At 58.5% G+C, this 17009-nt stretch overlaps 1 protein-coding gene across 2 annotated transcripts in view; it reads left to right on the top strand.

Moving 5' to 3' along the window:
- The first annotated feature begins 1044 nt into the window (after window positions 1-1044).
- Window positions 1045-17009, top strand: part of hmbsb (hydroxymethylbilane synthase, b) — a 31491-nt gene continuing 15526 nt past the window's right edge. Inside the window, exons 1-6 of one of the 2 annotated variants that reach the window (XM_038778690.1) lie at window positions 1045-1195; window positions 7549-7611; window positions 9463-9535; window positions 12724-12773; window positions 14079-14134; window positions 16170-16247. In XM_038778690.1, the coding sequence (XP_038634618.1) occupies window positions 1181-1195; window positions 7549-7611; window positions 9463-9535; window positions 12724-12773; window positions 14079-14134; window positions 16170-16247 (335 nt within the window). In that variant the 5' untranslated portion in view covers window positions 1045-1180. Of the gene's footprint in view, window positions 1196-5083; window positions 5206-7548; window positions 7612-9462; window positions 9536-12723; window positions 12774-14078; window positions 14135-16169; window positions 16248-17009 lie in introns of those variants that run through there. The other variant, XM_038778689.1, reaches the window with a different exon arrangement.

Below are 17009 nucleotides of genomic sequence, written 5' to 3'. Positions count from 1 at the left end.
CCCCTCCCCCCCAACTCCCAGCACCCCTCCCCCAACTCCCATTGCCCCCCCCGCTCCAGTGCCCCTCCCCCCCACTCCCAGTGCCCCTCCCCCCCACTCCCAGTGCCCCTCCCCCCCACTCCCAGTGCCCCTCCCCCCCCAACTCCCAGTGCCCCTCCCCCCCAACTCCCAGTGCCCCTCCCCCCCAACTCCCAGTGCCCCTCCCCCCCAACTCCCAGTGCCCCTCCCCGCCAACTCCCAGTGCCCCTCCCCCCAACTCCCAGTGCCCCTCCCCCCAACTCCCAGTGCCCCTCCCCCCCAACTCCCAGTGCCCCTCCCCCCCCACTCCCAGTGCCCCTCCCCCCCACTCCCAGTGCCCCCCCCCACTCCAGGTGCCCCTCCCCCCAACTCCCAGTGCCCCCCAACTCCCAGTGCCCCTCCCCCCCAACTCCCAGTGCCCCTCCCCAACTCCCAGTGCCCCTCCCCCCAACTCCCAGCGCCCCTCCCCCCCAACTCCCAGCGCCCCTCCCCCCAACTCCCATTGCCCCTCCCCCCACTCCCATTGCCCCCCCCACTCCCATTGCCCCCCCACTCCAGTGCCCCTCCCCCCACTCCCAGTGCCCCTCCCCCCCACTCCCAGCGCCCCTCCCCCCCACTCCCAGCGCCCCTCCCCCCCACTCCCAGCGCCCCTCCCCCCCACTCCCAGCGCCCCTCCCCCCCACTCCCAGCGCCCCTCCCCCCCCCTCCCAGCGCCCCTCCCCCCCACTCCCAGCGCCCCTCCCCCCCCACTCCCAGCGCCCCTCCCCCCCCACTCCCAGTGCCCCTCCCCCCCCACTCCCAGTGCCCCTCCCCCCCCCACTCCCAGTGCCCCTCCCCCCCCCCACTCCCAGTGCCCCTCCCCCCCCCCACTCCCAGTGCCCCTCCCCCTCCCGGGCTCCGCGCTGCCCCTCAATCACATTTTCTTGTTGTTTGCCTCCCGGTTTCCGTCCGTCCTCCGGGTGGGCGGGCCGGAAGTGGAGGGGCGGGGCCGGAAGTGGAGGGGCGGGGCCAAAGGTTGACTGACTATCTGGCCCCGCCCCTCGGCGGCGCATGCGCGGCCCGCCTGCCGCAGGGCCCTCTGGGAAGATGGCGGCCCCCGGATCAGACCGATAGCAGAGAGAGCGGCCCCTCCGTTCCCGCTCGGAGGCCTTCCCGCAGCAACATGTCTGGACAGCGGGTAAGAGAGACAGAGCGCGGCAACAACCCCCCCCCCCCCAAACCCCCACCCCCCCCCCCCAAACCCCCACCCCCCCCAAAACCCCCACCCCCCAACCCCCCCACCCCCCCCCAACCACCCCCACCCCCCCCAACCCCCCCACCCCCCCTCAACCCCCCCACCCCCCCTCAACCCCCCCACCCCCCCTCAACCCCCCCACCCCCCCCAAAACCCTCACCCCCCACCCCCCCCAAACCCCCACCCCCCCCTCAACCCCTCCCCCCCTCAACCCCCCCACCCCCCCCTCAACCCCCCCACCCCCCCCTCAACCCCCCCACCCCCCCCTCAACCCCCCCCCCTCAACCCCCCCACCCCCCCCTCAACCCCCCCACCCCCCCTCAACCCCCCCTCAACCCCCCACCCCCCCCCTCAACCCCCCCACCCCCCCTCAACCCCCCCCTCAACCCCCCCACCCCCCCTCAATCCCCCCACCCCCCCTCAACCCCCCCACCCCCCCTCAACCCCCCCACCCCCCCTCAACCCCTCAACCCCCCCACCCCCCCTCAACCCCCCCACCCCCCCTCAACCCCCCCACCCCCCCTCAACCCCCCCCCACCCCCCCTCAACCCCCCCACCCCCCCTCAACCCCCCCACCCCACCCCCAAAACCCACACCCCCCCACCCCCCCCTCAACCCCTCCCCCCCTCAACCCCCCCCCCCCCCCTCAACCCCCCCACCCCCCCTCAACCCCCCCACCCCCCTCAACCCCTCAACACCCCACCCCCCCTCAACCCCCCCACCCCCCCTCAACCCCCCCCACCCCCCTCAACCCCCCCCCCACCCCCCCTCAACCCCCCCCACCCTCAACCCCCCCCACCCCCCCCTCAACCCCCAACCCCCCTCACCCCTCCCAAATGCCCTCTTACCCTCCACCAAACCCCCTCCCCCCCCCCCCCCCCCCGTTATGGTCCCAGCACCGACCCCTTTCCATCCACTCTCTGCCAGTCAGCCAATCCTCTATCCATGCCAGGATCGTACCTTGAACACCATCGGCTCTTAACCTATTTAACAGCCTTCTATGTGGCACCGTGTCAAAGACCTTCTGGAAATCTAAATAAATCACGTCCACTAGTTCTCCTTTGTCTAACTTCCTTGTTACTTCCTCAAAATAACAGATTTGTCAGACACGACCTCCCTTTGACATAGCCGTGTTGACTCAGTCCTATTTCATCATGCACTATCATGAACTCCGTGATATCATCTTTAATAATGGATTCTAAAATCTTACCAATGACCCAAAGTCAGGCTAACTGGCCTATAATTTCCTGTCTTCCTCCCTCCATTCCGTGAGGCAGCAGTGCTAACCCACTGCTTCATAGCGCTGCCCTTATTATCCTGCATTCCCACCTCCTTAAATTTTGATTTTTAAATTTTCCATACAACTGAACACTTGCCCCCTCCATTTAGTTTAAAGCCCCTCATACCTCTGACCCTGAAATACCACCACCCCCTCCCCCTGGCCCCAACCCCCTGGCCCCCACTCCCGGACCCCCTAATCCTGACCCCCAACCCCTCCATATCCTGACTTTCTAACCCCAACCCCCTCACCCGATTTCCCCCCTCTATCCCCGACCCCCCCCCGTCTATCCCCGACCCCCCCCGTCTATCCCCGACCCCCCCCGTCTATCCCCGACCCCCCCCGTCTATCCCCGACCCCCCCCGTCTATCCCCGACCCCCCCCCCCCCGTCTATCCCCGACCCCCCCCGTCTATCCCCGACTCCCCCCCGTCTATCCCCGACTCCCCCCCGTCTATCCCCGACTCCCCCCCGTCTATCCCCGACTCCCCCCCGTCTATCCCCGACCCCCCCCCGTCTATCCCCGACCCCCCCCCGTCTATCCCCGACCCCCCCCCGTCTATCCCCGACCCCCCCCGTCTATCCCCGACCCCCCCCGTCTTTCCCAGACCCCCCCCCCCCGTCTATCCCCGACCCCCCCCGTCTTTCCCAGACCCCCCCCCCCCGTCTATCCCCGACCCCCCCCCCCCCGTCTATCCCCGACCCCCCCGTCTATCCCCGGCCCCCCCCCCCCCCCCCCGTCTATCCCCGGCCCCCCCCCCCCCGTCTATCCCCGCCCCCCCCCCGTCTATCCCCGACCCCCCCCCCGTCTATCCCCGACCCCCCCCCCCGTCTATCCCCGACCCCCCCCCCGTCTATCCCCGACCCCCCCCGTCTATCCCCGACCCCCCCCCGTCTATCCCCGACCCCCCCCGTCTATCCCCGACCCCCCCGTCTATCCCCGACCCCCCCGTCTATCCCCGACCCCCCCGTCTATCCCCGACCCCCCCGTCTATCCCCGACCCCCCCGTCTATCCCCGACCCCCCCGTCTATCCCCGACCCCCCCCGTCTATCCCCGACCCCCCCCGTCTATCCCCGACCCCCCCGTCTATCCCCGACCCCCCCCCGTCTATCCCCGACCCCCCCCGTCTATCCCCGACCCCCCCCCCGTCTATCCCTGACCCCCCCCCCGTCAATCCCCGACCCCCCCCCCGTCTATCCCCGACCCCCCCCCGTCTATCCCCGACCCCCCCCCCGTCTATCCCCGACCCCCCCCCCGTCTATCCCCGACCCCCCCCCGTCTATCCCCGACCCCCCCCCCAATCTATCCCGACCCCCCCCGTCTATCCCCGACCCCCCCCCGTCTATCCCCGACCCCCCCCGTCTATCCCCGACCCCCCCGTCTATCCCCGACCCCCCCCCCCGTCTATCCCGACCCCCCCCTCTATCCCCGACCCCCCCCTCTATCCCCGACCCCCCCCCTCTATCCCCGACCCCCCCTCTATCCCCGACCCCCCCTCTATCCCCGACCCCCCCTCTATCCCCGACCCCCCCCTCTATCCCCGACCCCCCCTCTATCCCCGACCCCCCCTCTATCCCCGACCCCCCCTCTATCCCCGACCCCCCCACTATCCCCGACCCCCCCTCTATCCCCGACCCCCCCTCTATCCCCGACCCCCCCTCTATCCCCGACCCCCCCTCTATCCCCGACCCCCCCTCTATCCCCGACCCCCCCTCTATCCCCGACCCCCCCTCTATCCCCGACCCCCCCTCTATCCCCGACCCCCCCTCTATCCCCGACCCCCCCACTATCCCCGACCCCCCCACTATCCCCGACCCCCCCTCTCTCCCCGACCCCCCCTCTCTCCCCGACCCACTCCCTCTCTCCCCGACCCACTCCCTCTCTCCCCGACCCACTCCCTCTCTCCCCGACCCCCCCCCTCTCTCCCCGACCCCCCCCCTCTCTCCCCGACCCCCCCCCTCTCTCCCCGACCCCCCCCCTCTCTCCCCGACCCCTCCCCTCTATCCCCGACCCCCCCCTCTATCCCCGACCCCCCCCCCTCTATCCCCGACCCCCCCCCTCTATCCCCGACCCCCCCCCTCTATCCCCGACCCCCCCCCTCTATCCCCGACCCCCCCCCTCTATCCCCGACCCCCCTCCCCTCTATCCCCGACCCCCCTCTATCCCCGACCCCCCCCCCCCCTCCCCTCTATCCCCGACCCCCCTCTATCCCCGACCCCCCCCCCCCCCCCCCCCCCCCCCCCCCCCCCCCCGGCAATTAATGCCTCTTTCCAGGTCGCCCAAAGTCGTTGCCCGGCGTGTGTGAGGTTGGGGGGGTCTGGGAGTGTGGGTTGGGGCTGTGGGGGGGGGGGGGGGGGCACTCGCTTGACTCACTCGACTCACTCGACTCACTCTGTGCTCAGCTTTAGAATGGCAGAGTTAAACACACCCTCTTCCCCCATTCCTATCTCCTTTAGCTGCAGCTCTGCTATTGTCACCCCGTCAGGTTGACTGCCTCGTACCTTGTTATCTTTTGAACCACATTGCAGTTGAAAATGGTTTACGTCACAATGTGAGGGTGGTGGAGGAGGCATAAGAATAAATGCATGAGGTTTTTCTCCACATTCTGAAAGTTGGTCCCTCGGTGCACAGTTTGGGGAAAGAAAGGATTTCACGATGTTGGCGAACGATTGGGTGAGCTTTGTAGCAGGAACGGAATAGTGTGTGTATTTATCATTTGGAGGTTGGAACTGTGTTGAACAGAATGTAAGCAGCTTGTATTTAATCTGTGATGCTGCTGCAGTTTTTGTCACATTCTGTTTCATATTTTCTGCACTAAAAATTTGCAGATAATTGTTATAAACAAATATTGAATATTCAAGGGAGATTCACAATTAATTTTACTACCAAGGCAGCATAAGCTAATTTCACAAAGTCGTTGATGCACATCTTTGAAAGAATGAGTTTAGGTTCAATGGGCGGATGGTGAGGGGTACAAGTATTTAGTTGTTTGCAAGTAGACACTGATAAAAAGGGCAGTAATATTGAGTTTTATAAATAGACATATACAGTAGCAGACTGAACAGAGGATGAAAAGATAGTAAAAGCTACTGTTGAAACCATAGGGAACAGAACAAATGTGCATTTATACTCTGTCCTGTTTCGGTACCAAATAATAGAAAGAATATGAAAGTCCCAGAGAATCTACAACACAGACCCAGGGAATTATACCAAGGATGGAAATAATAAGTTATCTCTATTGGAGCAGAGAGGCTGAAAGAGAAATTTTGTTAGGGAAAAATTATTTTGCCTGGCTGGAGATGATTCAGCAATGAGTTAGAAGCAGTTTGAACCTCGTGAGGCAATAATTTGGGAGTAATCCCCATCTTGCAGAGAGAAGCAGTGTAAAGTTCTTTGCTGCAGGAACTGGCTGAAGCAACTTTTAATAAGATAAGCATTTGAAAGAGGAAAATGGGAGGCTAAAAGCAGAGAGAGCTGCACAATGGGAGAGTTTGTCATGGTGAATGGCCGCCGCCCATGCTGCAAATGGTCTTGAGATATAACCAGTGGGTTAGTTTTGGATTTGGTTATTTTATAGTCAAATATTACCGACAATTTGTACACAGTTAGATGTCACAGCTGGAAATTGGGATGAATATGCCGTTGATGTGATCTGAGTGAAAGGATGAATATTGGGCAGAATGAGAGGAAAATCTCTCTCCCCTTCTCCATATGGGTGTGTGATCTTAAATTTGTTGCCGAGCAAGGAGAGTCTCTGTTTAATGTTTGATCTGAAAGACCTTTGGTGGTGATTTCAGTAACTCAACATTACGTTAAGGCTCCAGCGTGGGTAGTGTGCTTCAGTCTGTCGGTGGTGGGGGGGGCTCTGGCTCATAGCAGAGAGTGCTAACCATTTCAAACTGTCACTCAGCAATTTCAGGAAAAGTCAGGAAAGAACTTTGCACAGGGATAAATAGCTAGAGTGACTCTGGGCAGTGTAGTTAGTTGCTCAAGCAATAGTGTGATACTGTCGATGGTGAGGAAGCAACGTGTTTCTATGGAAGATGAGCTAGGTGGTGTACACGTGGTATCTCTCGACTCCACTAATCTTGGAGAGGCATTTACTGCATTGACAATTTCCTGGTAGAAAGTCAGTAAAGATAATCTGTACAACAGGGAGAATGGTGGTTTTAGCTACACAGATTGGTAACATGATCATACCCTGTATCACATATCAGCTTGATGATAACTTACTGCAATGTTGCAAGATTTTTGAATATGAATTTTACTCCAAAGACTGACTTGGCTTTGTTACAAATGTGAGTGGGATCTTGTCCTCTGGAACCTCATTGCATTTAGCCCCAATATTAAACAGCGGAATCGCCGAGGAGTTGAAATAATATGTGGAGAATTAAACAAAATATTGAGATTGTTGTTCTGAATATTTAAGCTGGTCAGTGTGGAACAGCACAGGACACAAGATATGGGCTGGTTTAGCACACTGGGCTAAATCGCTGGCTTTTAAAGCCAACCAAGCAGGCCAGCAGCATGGTTCGATTCCCGTACCAGCCTCCCCAACAGGCGCCGGAATGTGGTGACTAGGGGCTTTTCACAGTAACTTCATTGAAGCCTACTCGTGACAATAAGCAATTTTAATTTCATTCATTTTTCATTCATTTTCTCCATATGGAAAAGGGGAGAGAAATTGACCTCTAATCGCAGGCATATCACCGCTACAAACGTACAATTCCTCCAGCACAAATATTTTCATTTTGAAGTTGACTGAATTCTGTGTAACCTGTGACCTGACATTGTGTGTTGTCAAATTACTTCCCAAATGAATCCAACATTTAGAAATGCATTTGAGTTCCACATTCAGTTTGATCAGCGCCTGTCCTTCAATGTTGATGTTTTTGATATTGTGTGGCCGCTCTATAATGATCCACATTGTACCTGCACACTCTTCAATGCACACCCGTAGGTATTGAATCATTTTGGTTGTCGGTAAGTTTGTCATTTCTGAAACATCCCTTCTAGAACTCTGCTGCTCATGGTGAGAATTCTTCTAGAATCATCCGAGTTGGAACAAGAAAGAGTCAGGTAAGTTGCTAACTTCTTGTTTCTGAAAGATTCCCAGCAATCTGAATCTATATCTGTATTGAATTCTGCATCGTGCTGTTTTTTGTGGGGGGACAAAAATCAAAATCCTTTGATTTCCTCAAAGGTTAAGACATCATTTCTATACTGGAACATGTTTGTATGGATGGAGCACTGTACCTTCAGGCAATTCCTGTGTGCAGCATAATAGCTTAAACTCGTGGGATGGCTTTGTAATCACCATGAGCAGTAGCTAGGGTGTGAAGGTGATGGGTTTTCCCGCCGTCTCTTATCCACATCGGCAGAATTGTGCCAGTTTGAAGCTGAGTCACTGCAGAGGGAATTGTGGGGGAGGAGCTTGCATTATTAAACTAAAGGCAGGGGCAGGTGGACTGTCCAGATAAGTACTTTTGTTCGGAGAATTCTCCAGATGACTTCACAATAATCGTCAAGATTCCACTGAAATACTAGTAAGCGTTTCAGCTCAGCAAAAATATGTATAGCTGTACAACAGCCGCTTAAACCTTTCTCAGTCTAGCATTAGATATGCATTTCTCTCTCTCAGACCAAGCATGCAGGTGCAGCAAGTAGTTAAGAAGGCAAATGGTATGTTGGACTTCATTGCAAGAGGATCAAGGATCTGTTGCTGTGGCTGTACAGGGTACACCTGGAGTACTGTGTTCAGTTTTGGTCTCCTTGCCAAAGAAAGGATAAACTTGTCATTGAGGGAGAGCAGCGAAGGTTCACCAGACTGATTACCGGGATGGCAGGATGGTCGTGTGAGGAGAGATTGGCTTGACGGGGCCTGTATTCACTGGAGTTTAGAAGAGTGAGAGGGAATCTCATTGAAATATATAAAATTCAGACAGGGTTGGACAGACTGCTATGGGCTGCACGGTAGCACAGTGGTTAGCACTGTTGTTTCGCAGTGCCGGAATCCCAGGTTCGATTCCCGGCTTGGGTCACTGTCTGTGCGGAGCCTGCACGTTCTCCCCTGTCTGCGTGGGTTTCCTCCGGGTGCTCTGGTTTCCTCCCACACGTCCTGAAAGACGTGCTGTTAGGTGAATTGGACATTCTGAATTCTCCCTCTGTGACCCGAACAGGCGCCGGAATGTGGCGACTAGGGGATTTTCACAGTAACTTCATTGCAGTGTTAGTGTAAGCCTATTTGTGACAATAATAAAGGTTATATTGTAAAACAGGGATGATGTTTCCTCAGTCTGGGGAGTAGGGGGGGTTAGAACAAGGGGTCATAATCTCAGGATATGTGGTGGCCATTTAGGACTGAGATGAGGAGACATTTCTTCACTCAGCGTGATAAACCTGTGAAGCTCTCCACCACAGAAAGCTGTGCAGACCAAATCACTGAATATATTTAAGGAAGAAATAGATGGATTTCCAGACACAATTGTTACAGCGCAGGAAGAGGCCATTCGGTCCATTCTGTCTCTACCGGCTCTCCAAATGGGCAGCATGACTTAGCGCCGTTCCCCTGCCTTTTCCCCATAACCCTGCACATTGTTTCTGTTCAAATGATCATCCAAAGGGCAGCACGGTTGCGCAGTGGTTAGCACTGTGGCTTCAGGGCGCCGAGGTCCCAGGTTCGATCCCCGCCCTGAGTCACTGTCCGTGTGGGGTTTACACATTCTCCCCGTGTTTGGCCACGCTAAATTACCCCTTAATTGGAAAAAAAGGAATTGTGTACTCGCTAGTTGCTTGAGAAGGTGGGACAGTTTTATTTTGCTGTGACCTGACTTGTTGTTGGTTGTATCTCGTGTACAGGAGTGAGCTCTGATTTCTCTGTTAGTGCGTTCAATGTGTGAAATCTGATCAATCTTGTTTCATGTCTCACAGCTTGCTCGAACTCAGACTGACTCTGTGACAGACATGCTGAAAGAGCATTATCCAACTGCACAATTTGAAATCGGTAAGTGCGGGGTGCTTGTGGAGTTGGGGGTGAATTGAATTATCAGCCACATGTGGAGAGAATACACATCACAGCAATTCTGGTGTGAAATGGAGACGGAACGGTGAAGGACGATCAGAGATACTAACATTGCAGAAGAGACAGGTGGTCTTATTGGGGTATTTAGGAAATAGATAAGCAATAGATAATAGATCCCGTACCAGCCTCCCCGGACAGGCGCCGGAATGTGGCGACTAGGGGCTTTTCACAGTAACTTCATTGAAGCCTACTCGTGACAATAAGCGATTTTCATTTCATTTTCAATGAGCCCAAAGCATAAACATAACAGTAAACATTGGAACGGAGTAAATCATTTAGTAACCCCCGCCCCCAGCCTGTTCCTCCATCCGATCAGAGTTAATCTGCTCCATCAACTCACCTTTGCTCGGTATCCTTCATATTCTTGCTTTACTCAAATCTATTGGTACCAGCCAGATTTCCACCAGGTGTGAAAATGTGTTCCCGAATGTCACTTCTGAAGGGCTTAGTTTTGATTTTAAGATGGTTCCCCTTATTCTGGGCGCCCCCAGCAGAAGAAATGATTTGTCTCTATCGACTTTATCATTTGAGTTACTTCAATTAGATCATCTGTTAAGCTTCAAAATTCAAAAGAATACAAACCAGGTTCACGCAGCATGTCCTCAAGTCCATCCGTTCAGTACAGGTATCAGATGTGGGAATATTTGTGGTTCCCTCTCCAAAGCCAGAGTTTCAGGACAGAGGGATATGGATTTGAGCTTGGATGATTAAAGGGAAGTGGACAGATAAGACATATCCTACCTCACAGGATGGTAAATGTGCAGCGTCGCCACCCCCAGGGGAGCAATGCAAGTGGAGGATGTTATGAAATGTAAGAGGTTACTGGATGGCGTTTTGACAGATTGGGCTACTGGAGAACACGGTTAAAACCGGATCGGGGTGGTCCGATGGACACAAGTGGACATTCCTGGTCCTGGACAGCTGACTACAGGAATGGGAAGGAAAGCTGGATGGCCCTGATTGCCTGGAGTTTCCTTCCCTCGTCACAAGTCACAAAGGAATTAACAATGTTTTCTGAAATTTGCTAAAGTTCGGCTGTCTTTTGTCCTTTGTGTGTGGGGGGGAGAGAAAGAGGGTTGTGCGGAGAGGGGAAGAGGGTTGTGTGGGGTGGGGGGGAGGGTTGTGCGGGGTGGAGGGTTGTGCGGGGTGGGGGGGAGGGTTGTGCGGGGTGGGGGAGAGGGTTGTGCGGGGTGGGGGAGAGGGGGAGGGTTGTGCGGGGAGGGGGAGGGTTGTGCGGGGAGGGGGAGGGGTGTGCGGGGGGAGAGAAAGAGGGTTGTGCGGAGAGGGGAAGAGGGTTGTGCGGAGAGGGGGAGGGTTGTGCGGGGTGGGGGGGAGGGTTGTGCGGGGTGGGGGAGAGGGGGAGGGTTGTGCGGGGTGGGGGGGAGGGTTGTGCGGGGTGGGGGAGAGGGGGAGGGTTGTGCGGGGAGGGTTGTGTGGGGAGGGGGAGGGTTGTGCGGGGTGGGGGAGAGGGGGAGGGTTGTGCGGGGGTGGGGGAGAGGGTTGTGCGGGGTGGGGGAGAGGGTTGTGCGGGGTGGGGGAGAGGGGGAGGGTTGTGCGGGGTGGGGGAGAGGGTTGTGCGGGGTGGGGGAGAGGGGGAGGGTTGTGCGGGGTGGGGGAGAGGGTTGTGCGGGGTGGGGGAGAGGGGGAGGGTTGTGCGGGGAGGGGGAGGGTTGTGCGGGGTGGGGGAGAGGGGGAGGGTTGTGCGGGGTGGGGGAGAGGGTTGTGCGGGGTGGGGGAGAGGGGGAGGGTTGTGCGGGGTGGGGAGAGGGTTGTGCGGGGTAGGGGAGAGGGGGTGGGTTGTGCGGGGAGGGGGAGAGTTGTGGGGGAGAGGGGGAGGGTTGTGCGGGGAGGGGGAGAGGGGGAGGGTTGTGGGGGAGAGGGGGAGGGTTGTGGGGAGAGGGGGAGGGTTGTGGGGGAGAGGGGGAGGGTTGTGCGGAGAGGGGGAGGGTTGTGCGGAGAGGGGGAGGGTTGTGCGGAGAGGGGGAGGGTTGTGCGGAGAGGGGGAGGGTTGTGCGGAGAGGGGGAGGGTTGTGCGGAGAGGGGGAGGGTTGCGCGGAGAGGGGGAGGGTTTGCGCGGAGAGGGGGAGGGTTGTGCGGAGAGGGGGAGGGTTGTGCGGAGAGGGGGAGGGTTGTGCGGAGAGGGGGAGGGTTGTGCGGAGAGGGGGAGGGTTGTGCGGAGAGGGGGAGGGTTGTGCGGAGAGGGGGAGGGTTGTGCGGAGAGGGGGAGGGTTGTGCGGGGAGGGGGAGGGTTGTGCGGAGAGGGGGAGGGTTGTGCGGAGAGGGGGAGGGTTGTGCGGAGAGGGGGAGGGTTGTGCGGAGAGGGGGAGGGTTGTGCGGGGAAGGGGGGGTTGTGCGGGGAGGGGGAGGGTTGTGGGGGGAGGGGGAGGGTTGTGGGGAGAGGGGGAGGGTTGTGGGGAGAGGGGAGGGTTGTGGGGGAAGGGGGGGTTGTGCGGGGAGGGGGAGGGTTGTGGGGGAGAGGGGGAGGGTTGTGCGGAGAGGGGGAGGGTTGTGCGGAGAGGGGGAGGGTTGTGCGGGGAAGGGGGGGTTGTGCGGGGAGGGTTGTGCGGGGAGAGGGAGAGGATTGTGGGGGAGAGGGGGAGGGGTAGGGTTGTGCGGGGGGAGGGTTGTGGGTGGTGGGGGAGAGGGGGAGGGTTGTGCGGGGAGGGGGAGGGTTGTGCGGGGTGGGGGAGAGGGGGAGGGTTGTGCGGGGGGAGGGGGAGGGTTGTGGGTGGTGGGGGAGAGGGGGAGGGTTGTGCGGGGTGGGGGAGGGTTGTGCGGGGTGGGGGAGGGTTGTGCGGGGTGGGGGAGAGGGGGAGGGTTTTGGGAGAGGGGTAGGGTTGTGGGGGAGAGGGGGAGGGTTGTGCGGGTTGGGTGGTGGGTTGTGCGGGGTGGGTGGCTGGAGGACTACCCAGTGTGGTTTGGGGTTTGTGGGCTGGTGGTGGGGGTTTGGGGAGGGTGGGGGTCTTGGAGTGGTTTGGCCAGTGGCCACAGAGTATGACATTGTGTATCTGAAGAGAGAGAGTGGACGTGGTTCTCCGTTCTGTTTGCAGCTACTACATATACCAATATAGTGCCCACCCCAAGATTAATGCTGTCTTCTATCTTCACAGTTGCCATGACAACCACCGGGGACAAAATTCTGGATACAGCTCTCTCAAAGGTACCCCTTGTTTTCTCTCTTAGTTTGCCATTTTCTACATTGCTTTACAAGTACTGTACAATAGTCCAAGTCACAGAAATGCCCTTGCATAAAACCTTTAAATGGGACCATGTAGTGGGAGCTTTACTCTGTATCTAACCCCGTGCCGTACCTGTCCTGGGAGTGTTTGATGGGGACAGTGTAGAGGGAGCGTTACTCTGTATCTAACCCCGTGCTGTACCTGTCCTGGGAGTGTTTGATGGGGACAGTGTAGAGGGAGCGTTACTCTGTATCTAACCCCGTGCTGTACCTGTCCTGGGAGTGTTTGATGGGGACAGTGTTGAGGGAGCTTTACTCTGTATCTAACCCCGTGCTGTACCTGTCCTGGGAGTGTTTGATGGGGACAGTGTAGAGGGAGCGTTACTCTGTATCTAACCCCGTGCTGTACCTGTCCTGGGAGTGTTTGATGGGGACAGTGCAGAGGGAGCTTTACTCTGTATCTAACCCCGTGCTGTACCTGTCCTGGGTGTGTTTGATGGGGACAGTGTAGAGGGAGCTTTACTCTGTATCTAACCCCGTGCTGTACCTGTCCTGGGAGTGTTTGATGGGGACAGTGTAGAGGGAGCTTTACTCTGTATCTAACCCCGTGCTGTACCTGTCCTGGGAGTGTTTGATAGGGACAGTGTAGAGGGAGCTTTACTCTGTATCTAAGTGCTGTAGCTAGAGTAAGAATGTTTGACAGAGATACACTCTTTTACTTTCTTCATAACCCAGCAAAATGTAAGAAGTACAATATTTTGCAATTAGCTCATTGTCATATTGGTAACAAAAAAATACAAATTTATTTTTATTTTTAAAGAATGTTGTTTCCCTCTACGCCATTCTACTGCTGCTTACAGTAGCTGCTGATAATAGTGGGCTGGTTTAGCTCAGGTGGCTGGACAGCTGGTTCGTGATGCAGAGCAAGGCTAACAGCGCAGGCTTGATTCCCCGTACCGGCTGAGGTTCATGAAGGCCCCTCCTTCTCAACCTTGCCCCTCGCCTGAGGTGTGGTGACCCTCAGGTTAAACCACCACGAGTCAGCTCTCCCCACTCAAAGGGCAAAGCAGCCTGTGGTCATCTGGGGCTATGGCAACTTTACTTTTACTTACTGGAGATAGAATGCTTATTGGGACTATTGTGGTCTCTCCCAACAGTTTGTGTTGCTGTATGCAGCATATGTCACTGTTGTATAATGGATATGGGGAGTCTGTGTGTGGAAATACTTGCAGCAGGTTGAATGCAGTGACATTATTGAACCCTGGTGTTAATTTCTGTCTTTATTAGATTGGAGAGAAAAGTCTGTTCACAAAGGAGCTGGAAACCGCATTGGAGAAACATGAGTATGGCTTCTTCATGTCTGTTTGCCTGTCCTTCACTTAACGCTGCCAACTGGTACTTGCAAATCCTTTTTATTTTATTATTACCCAATTATTTTTTTCCAATTAAGGGGCAGTTTAGTGTGGCCAAACCACCTACCCTGCATATCCTTTTGGTTGAGGGGGTGAAACACAGGCAGACACGGGGAGAATGTGTAAACTCCACACAGACACTGACCCGGGGCCAGGATCAAACCCGGGTCCTCGGCACCGTGAGGCAGCAGTGCTAACTACTGCGCCACCGTGATGCCGCAAATCATTTTGAAACTCATTTCCCTTCACCATTATTTAATATGATTGTCAGCAATTCAGACAGCGTCCAGCGGGGATCCCGGGCAGCGTCGGGCGGGGCTCCGGGGCAGCGTCGGGCGGGGCTCCGGGGCAGCGTCGGGCGGGGCTCCGGGGCAGCATCGGGCGGGGCTCCGGGGCAGCGTCGGGCGGGGCTCCGGGGCAGCGTCGGGCGGGGCTCCCGGGCAGCGTCGGGCGGGGCTCCGGGGCAGCGTCGGGCGGGGCTCCGGGGGCAGCGTCGGGCGGGGCTCCGGGGCAGCGTCGGGCGGGGCTCCGGGCAGCGTCGGGCGGGGCTCCGGGCCGTCGGGCGGGGCTCCGGGCAGCGTCGGGCGGGGCTCCGGGGCAGCGTCGGGCGGGGCTCCGGGGCAGCGTCGGGCGGGGCTCCGGGGCAGCGTCGGGCGGGGCTCCGGGGCAGCGTCGGGCGGGGCTCCGGGGCAGCGTCGGGCGGGGCGCGGGGGCAGCGTCGGGCGGGGCTCCGGGGCAGCGTCGGGCGGGGCTCCGGGGCAGCGACGGGCGGGCTCCGGGGCAGCGTCGGGCGGGGCTCCGGGGCAGCGTCGGGCGGGGCTCCGGGGCAGCGTCGGGCGGGGCTCCGGGGCAGCGTCGGGCGGGGCTCCGGGGCAGCGTCGGGCGGGGCTCCGGGGCAGCGTCGGGCGGGGCTCCGGGGCAGCGTCGGGCGGGGCTCCGGGGCAGCGTCGGGCGGGGCTCCCGGGCAGCGTCGGGCGGGGCTCCCGGGCAGCGTCGGGCGGGGCTCCCGGGCAGCGTCGGGCGGGGCTCCCGGGCAGCGTCGGGCGGGGCTCCCGGGCAGCGTCGGGCGGGGCTCCGGGGCAGCGTCGGGCGGGGCTCCGGGGCAGCGTCGGGCGGGGCTCCGGGGCAGCGTCGGGCGGGGCTCCGGGGCAGCGTCGGGCGGGGCTCCGGGGCAGCGTCGGGCGGGGCTCCGGGGCAGCGTCGGGCGGGGCTCCGGGGCAGCGTCGGGCGGGGCTCCGGGGCAGCGTCGGGCGGGGCTCCGGGGCAGCATCGGGCGGGGCTCCGGGGGCAGCGTCGGGCGGGGCTCCGGGGCAGCGTCGGGCGGGGCTCCGGGGCAGCGTCGGGCGGGGCTCCCGGGCAGCGTCGGGCGGGGCTCCCGGGCAGCGTCGGGCGGGGCTCCCGGGCAGCGTCGGGCGGGGCTCCCGGGCAGCGTCGGGCGGGGCTCCCGGGCAGCGTCGGGCGGGGCTCCCGGGCAGCGTCGGGCGGGACTGTGCTAAACAACTGGCTTGTGATGCAGAACAATGCCAGCAGTGCGGGTTCAATTCCCATACCGACCTCCCAAACAGGTGCCGGAATGTGGCGACTAGGGGCTTTTCACAGTAATTTCATTGAAGTCTACTTGTGACAATGAGCTATTATTATCGGGGCTGATTTAGCACAGTGCGCTAAAAATTAAATTGAAGGCAGCACCTCCCCCAATGGACTACAGCCGTTCTACAGTTTAACTCGTCACCATTTTCTCAAACCCCCCCCCCTCAGTGCTGCTCTGGAATGTCCGCCTGGATTATGCATTCGAGTGTTCAGAGTGGGAGGGAAGATAACTCCTAGTTTACCTCCCATCATTCTTTTTCAACCTTGGTGTGTTACCCTATTAGCCTGGGAAAAGGATTGCATTCTTTGTTGGGAATGTCATTCATTCTGTCATGTTATCTTCTCTACTAACACCTCGCCTGCTCTTTTGATGCAGAGTTGACCTGGTAGTTCACTCTCTGAAGGACCTGCCAACTACACTCCCCCCAGGATTTACAATTGGAGCCATCTGCAAGTGAGTGTTATCAGGTTAAAAATCTTCATCTTTCGGTACAATTAAAATTATTCAATGCAGCCAGCACCCAAATTCCGGTTTGGCTTTACTCTGTATCTAACCCCGAGCTGTACCTGTCCTGGGAGTGTTTGATGGGGACAGTGTAGAGGGAGCTTTACTCTGTATCTAACCCCGTGCTGTACCTGTCCTGGGGGTGTTTGATGGGGACAGTGTAGAGGGAGCTTTACTCTGTATCTAACCCTGTGCTGTACCTGTCCTGGGAGTGTTTGGTGGGGACATTGTGGAGGGAACCTTATTCTGTATCTGTGTGTGGAGGATACATGACCTCTAGTTTATACGTTTGCTGTAATGATGCAAAAGCAGTTTGGGCATCTTTACAACATAGAACATAGAACGATACAGCGCAGTACAGGCCCTTCGGCCCTCGATGTTGCACCGACATGGAAAAAAACTAAAGGCCATCTAACCTGCACTATGCCCTTATCATCCATATGCTTATCCAATAAATTTTTTAATGCCCTCAACGTTGGCGAGTTCACTACTGTTGCAGGTAGGGCATTCCACGGCCTCACCACTCTTTGCGTAATAAAACCACCTCTGACCTCTGTCCTATATCTATTACCCCTCAATTTAAGGCTATGTCCCCTCGTGCTAGCCACCTCCATCCGCGGGAGAAGGCTCTCGCTGTCCGCCCTATCTAACCCTCTGATCATTTTGTATGCCTCTATTAAGTCACCTCTTAACCTTCTCTCTAACGAAAAC

The sequence above is a fragment of the Scyliorhinus canicula genome, chromosome 19 (assembly GCF_902713615.1).
Source record: "Scyliorhinus canicula chromosome 19, sScyCan1.1, whole genome shotgun sequence".
NCBI lineage: Eukaryota > Metazoa > Chordata > Chondrichthyes > Carcharhiniformes > Scyliorhinidae > Scyliorhinus > Scyliorhinus canicula.
Note: the sequence above shows the minus strand (reverse complement) of the source record. Positions and strands in the feature narration are given on the sequence as shown.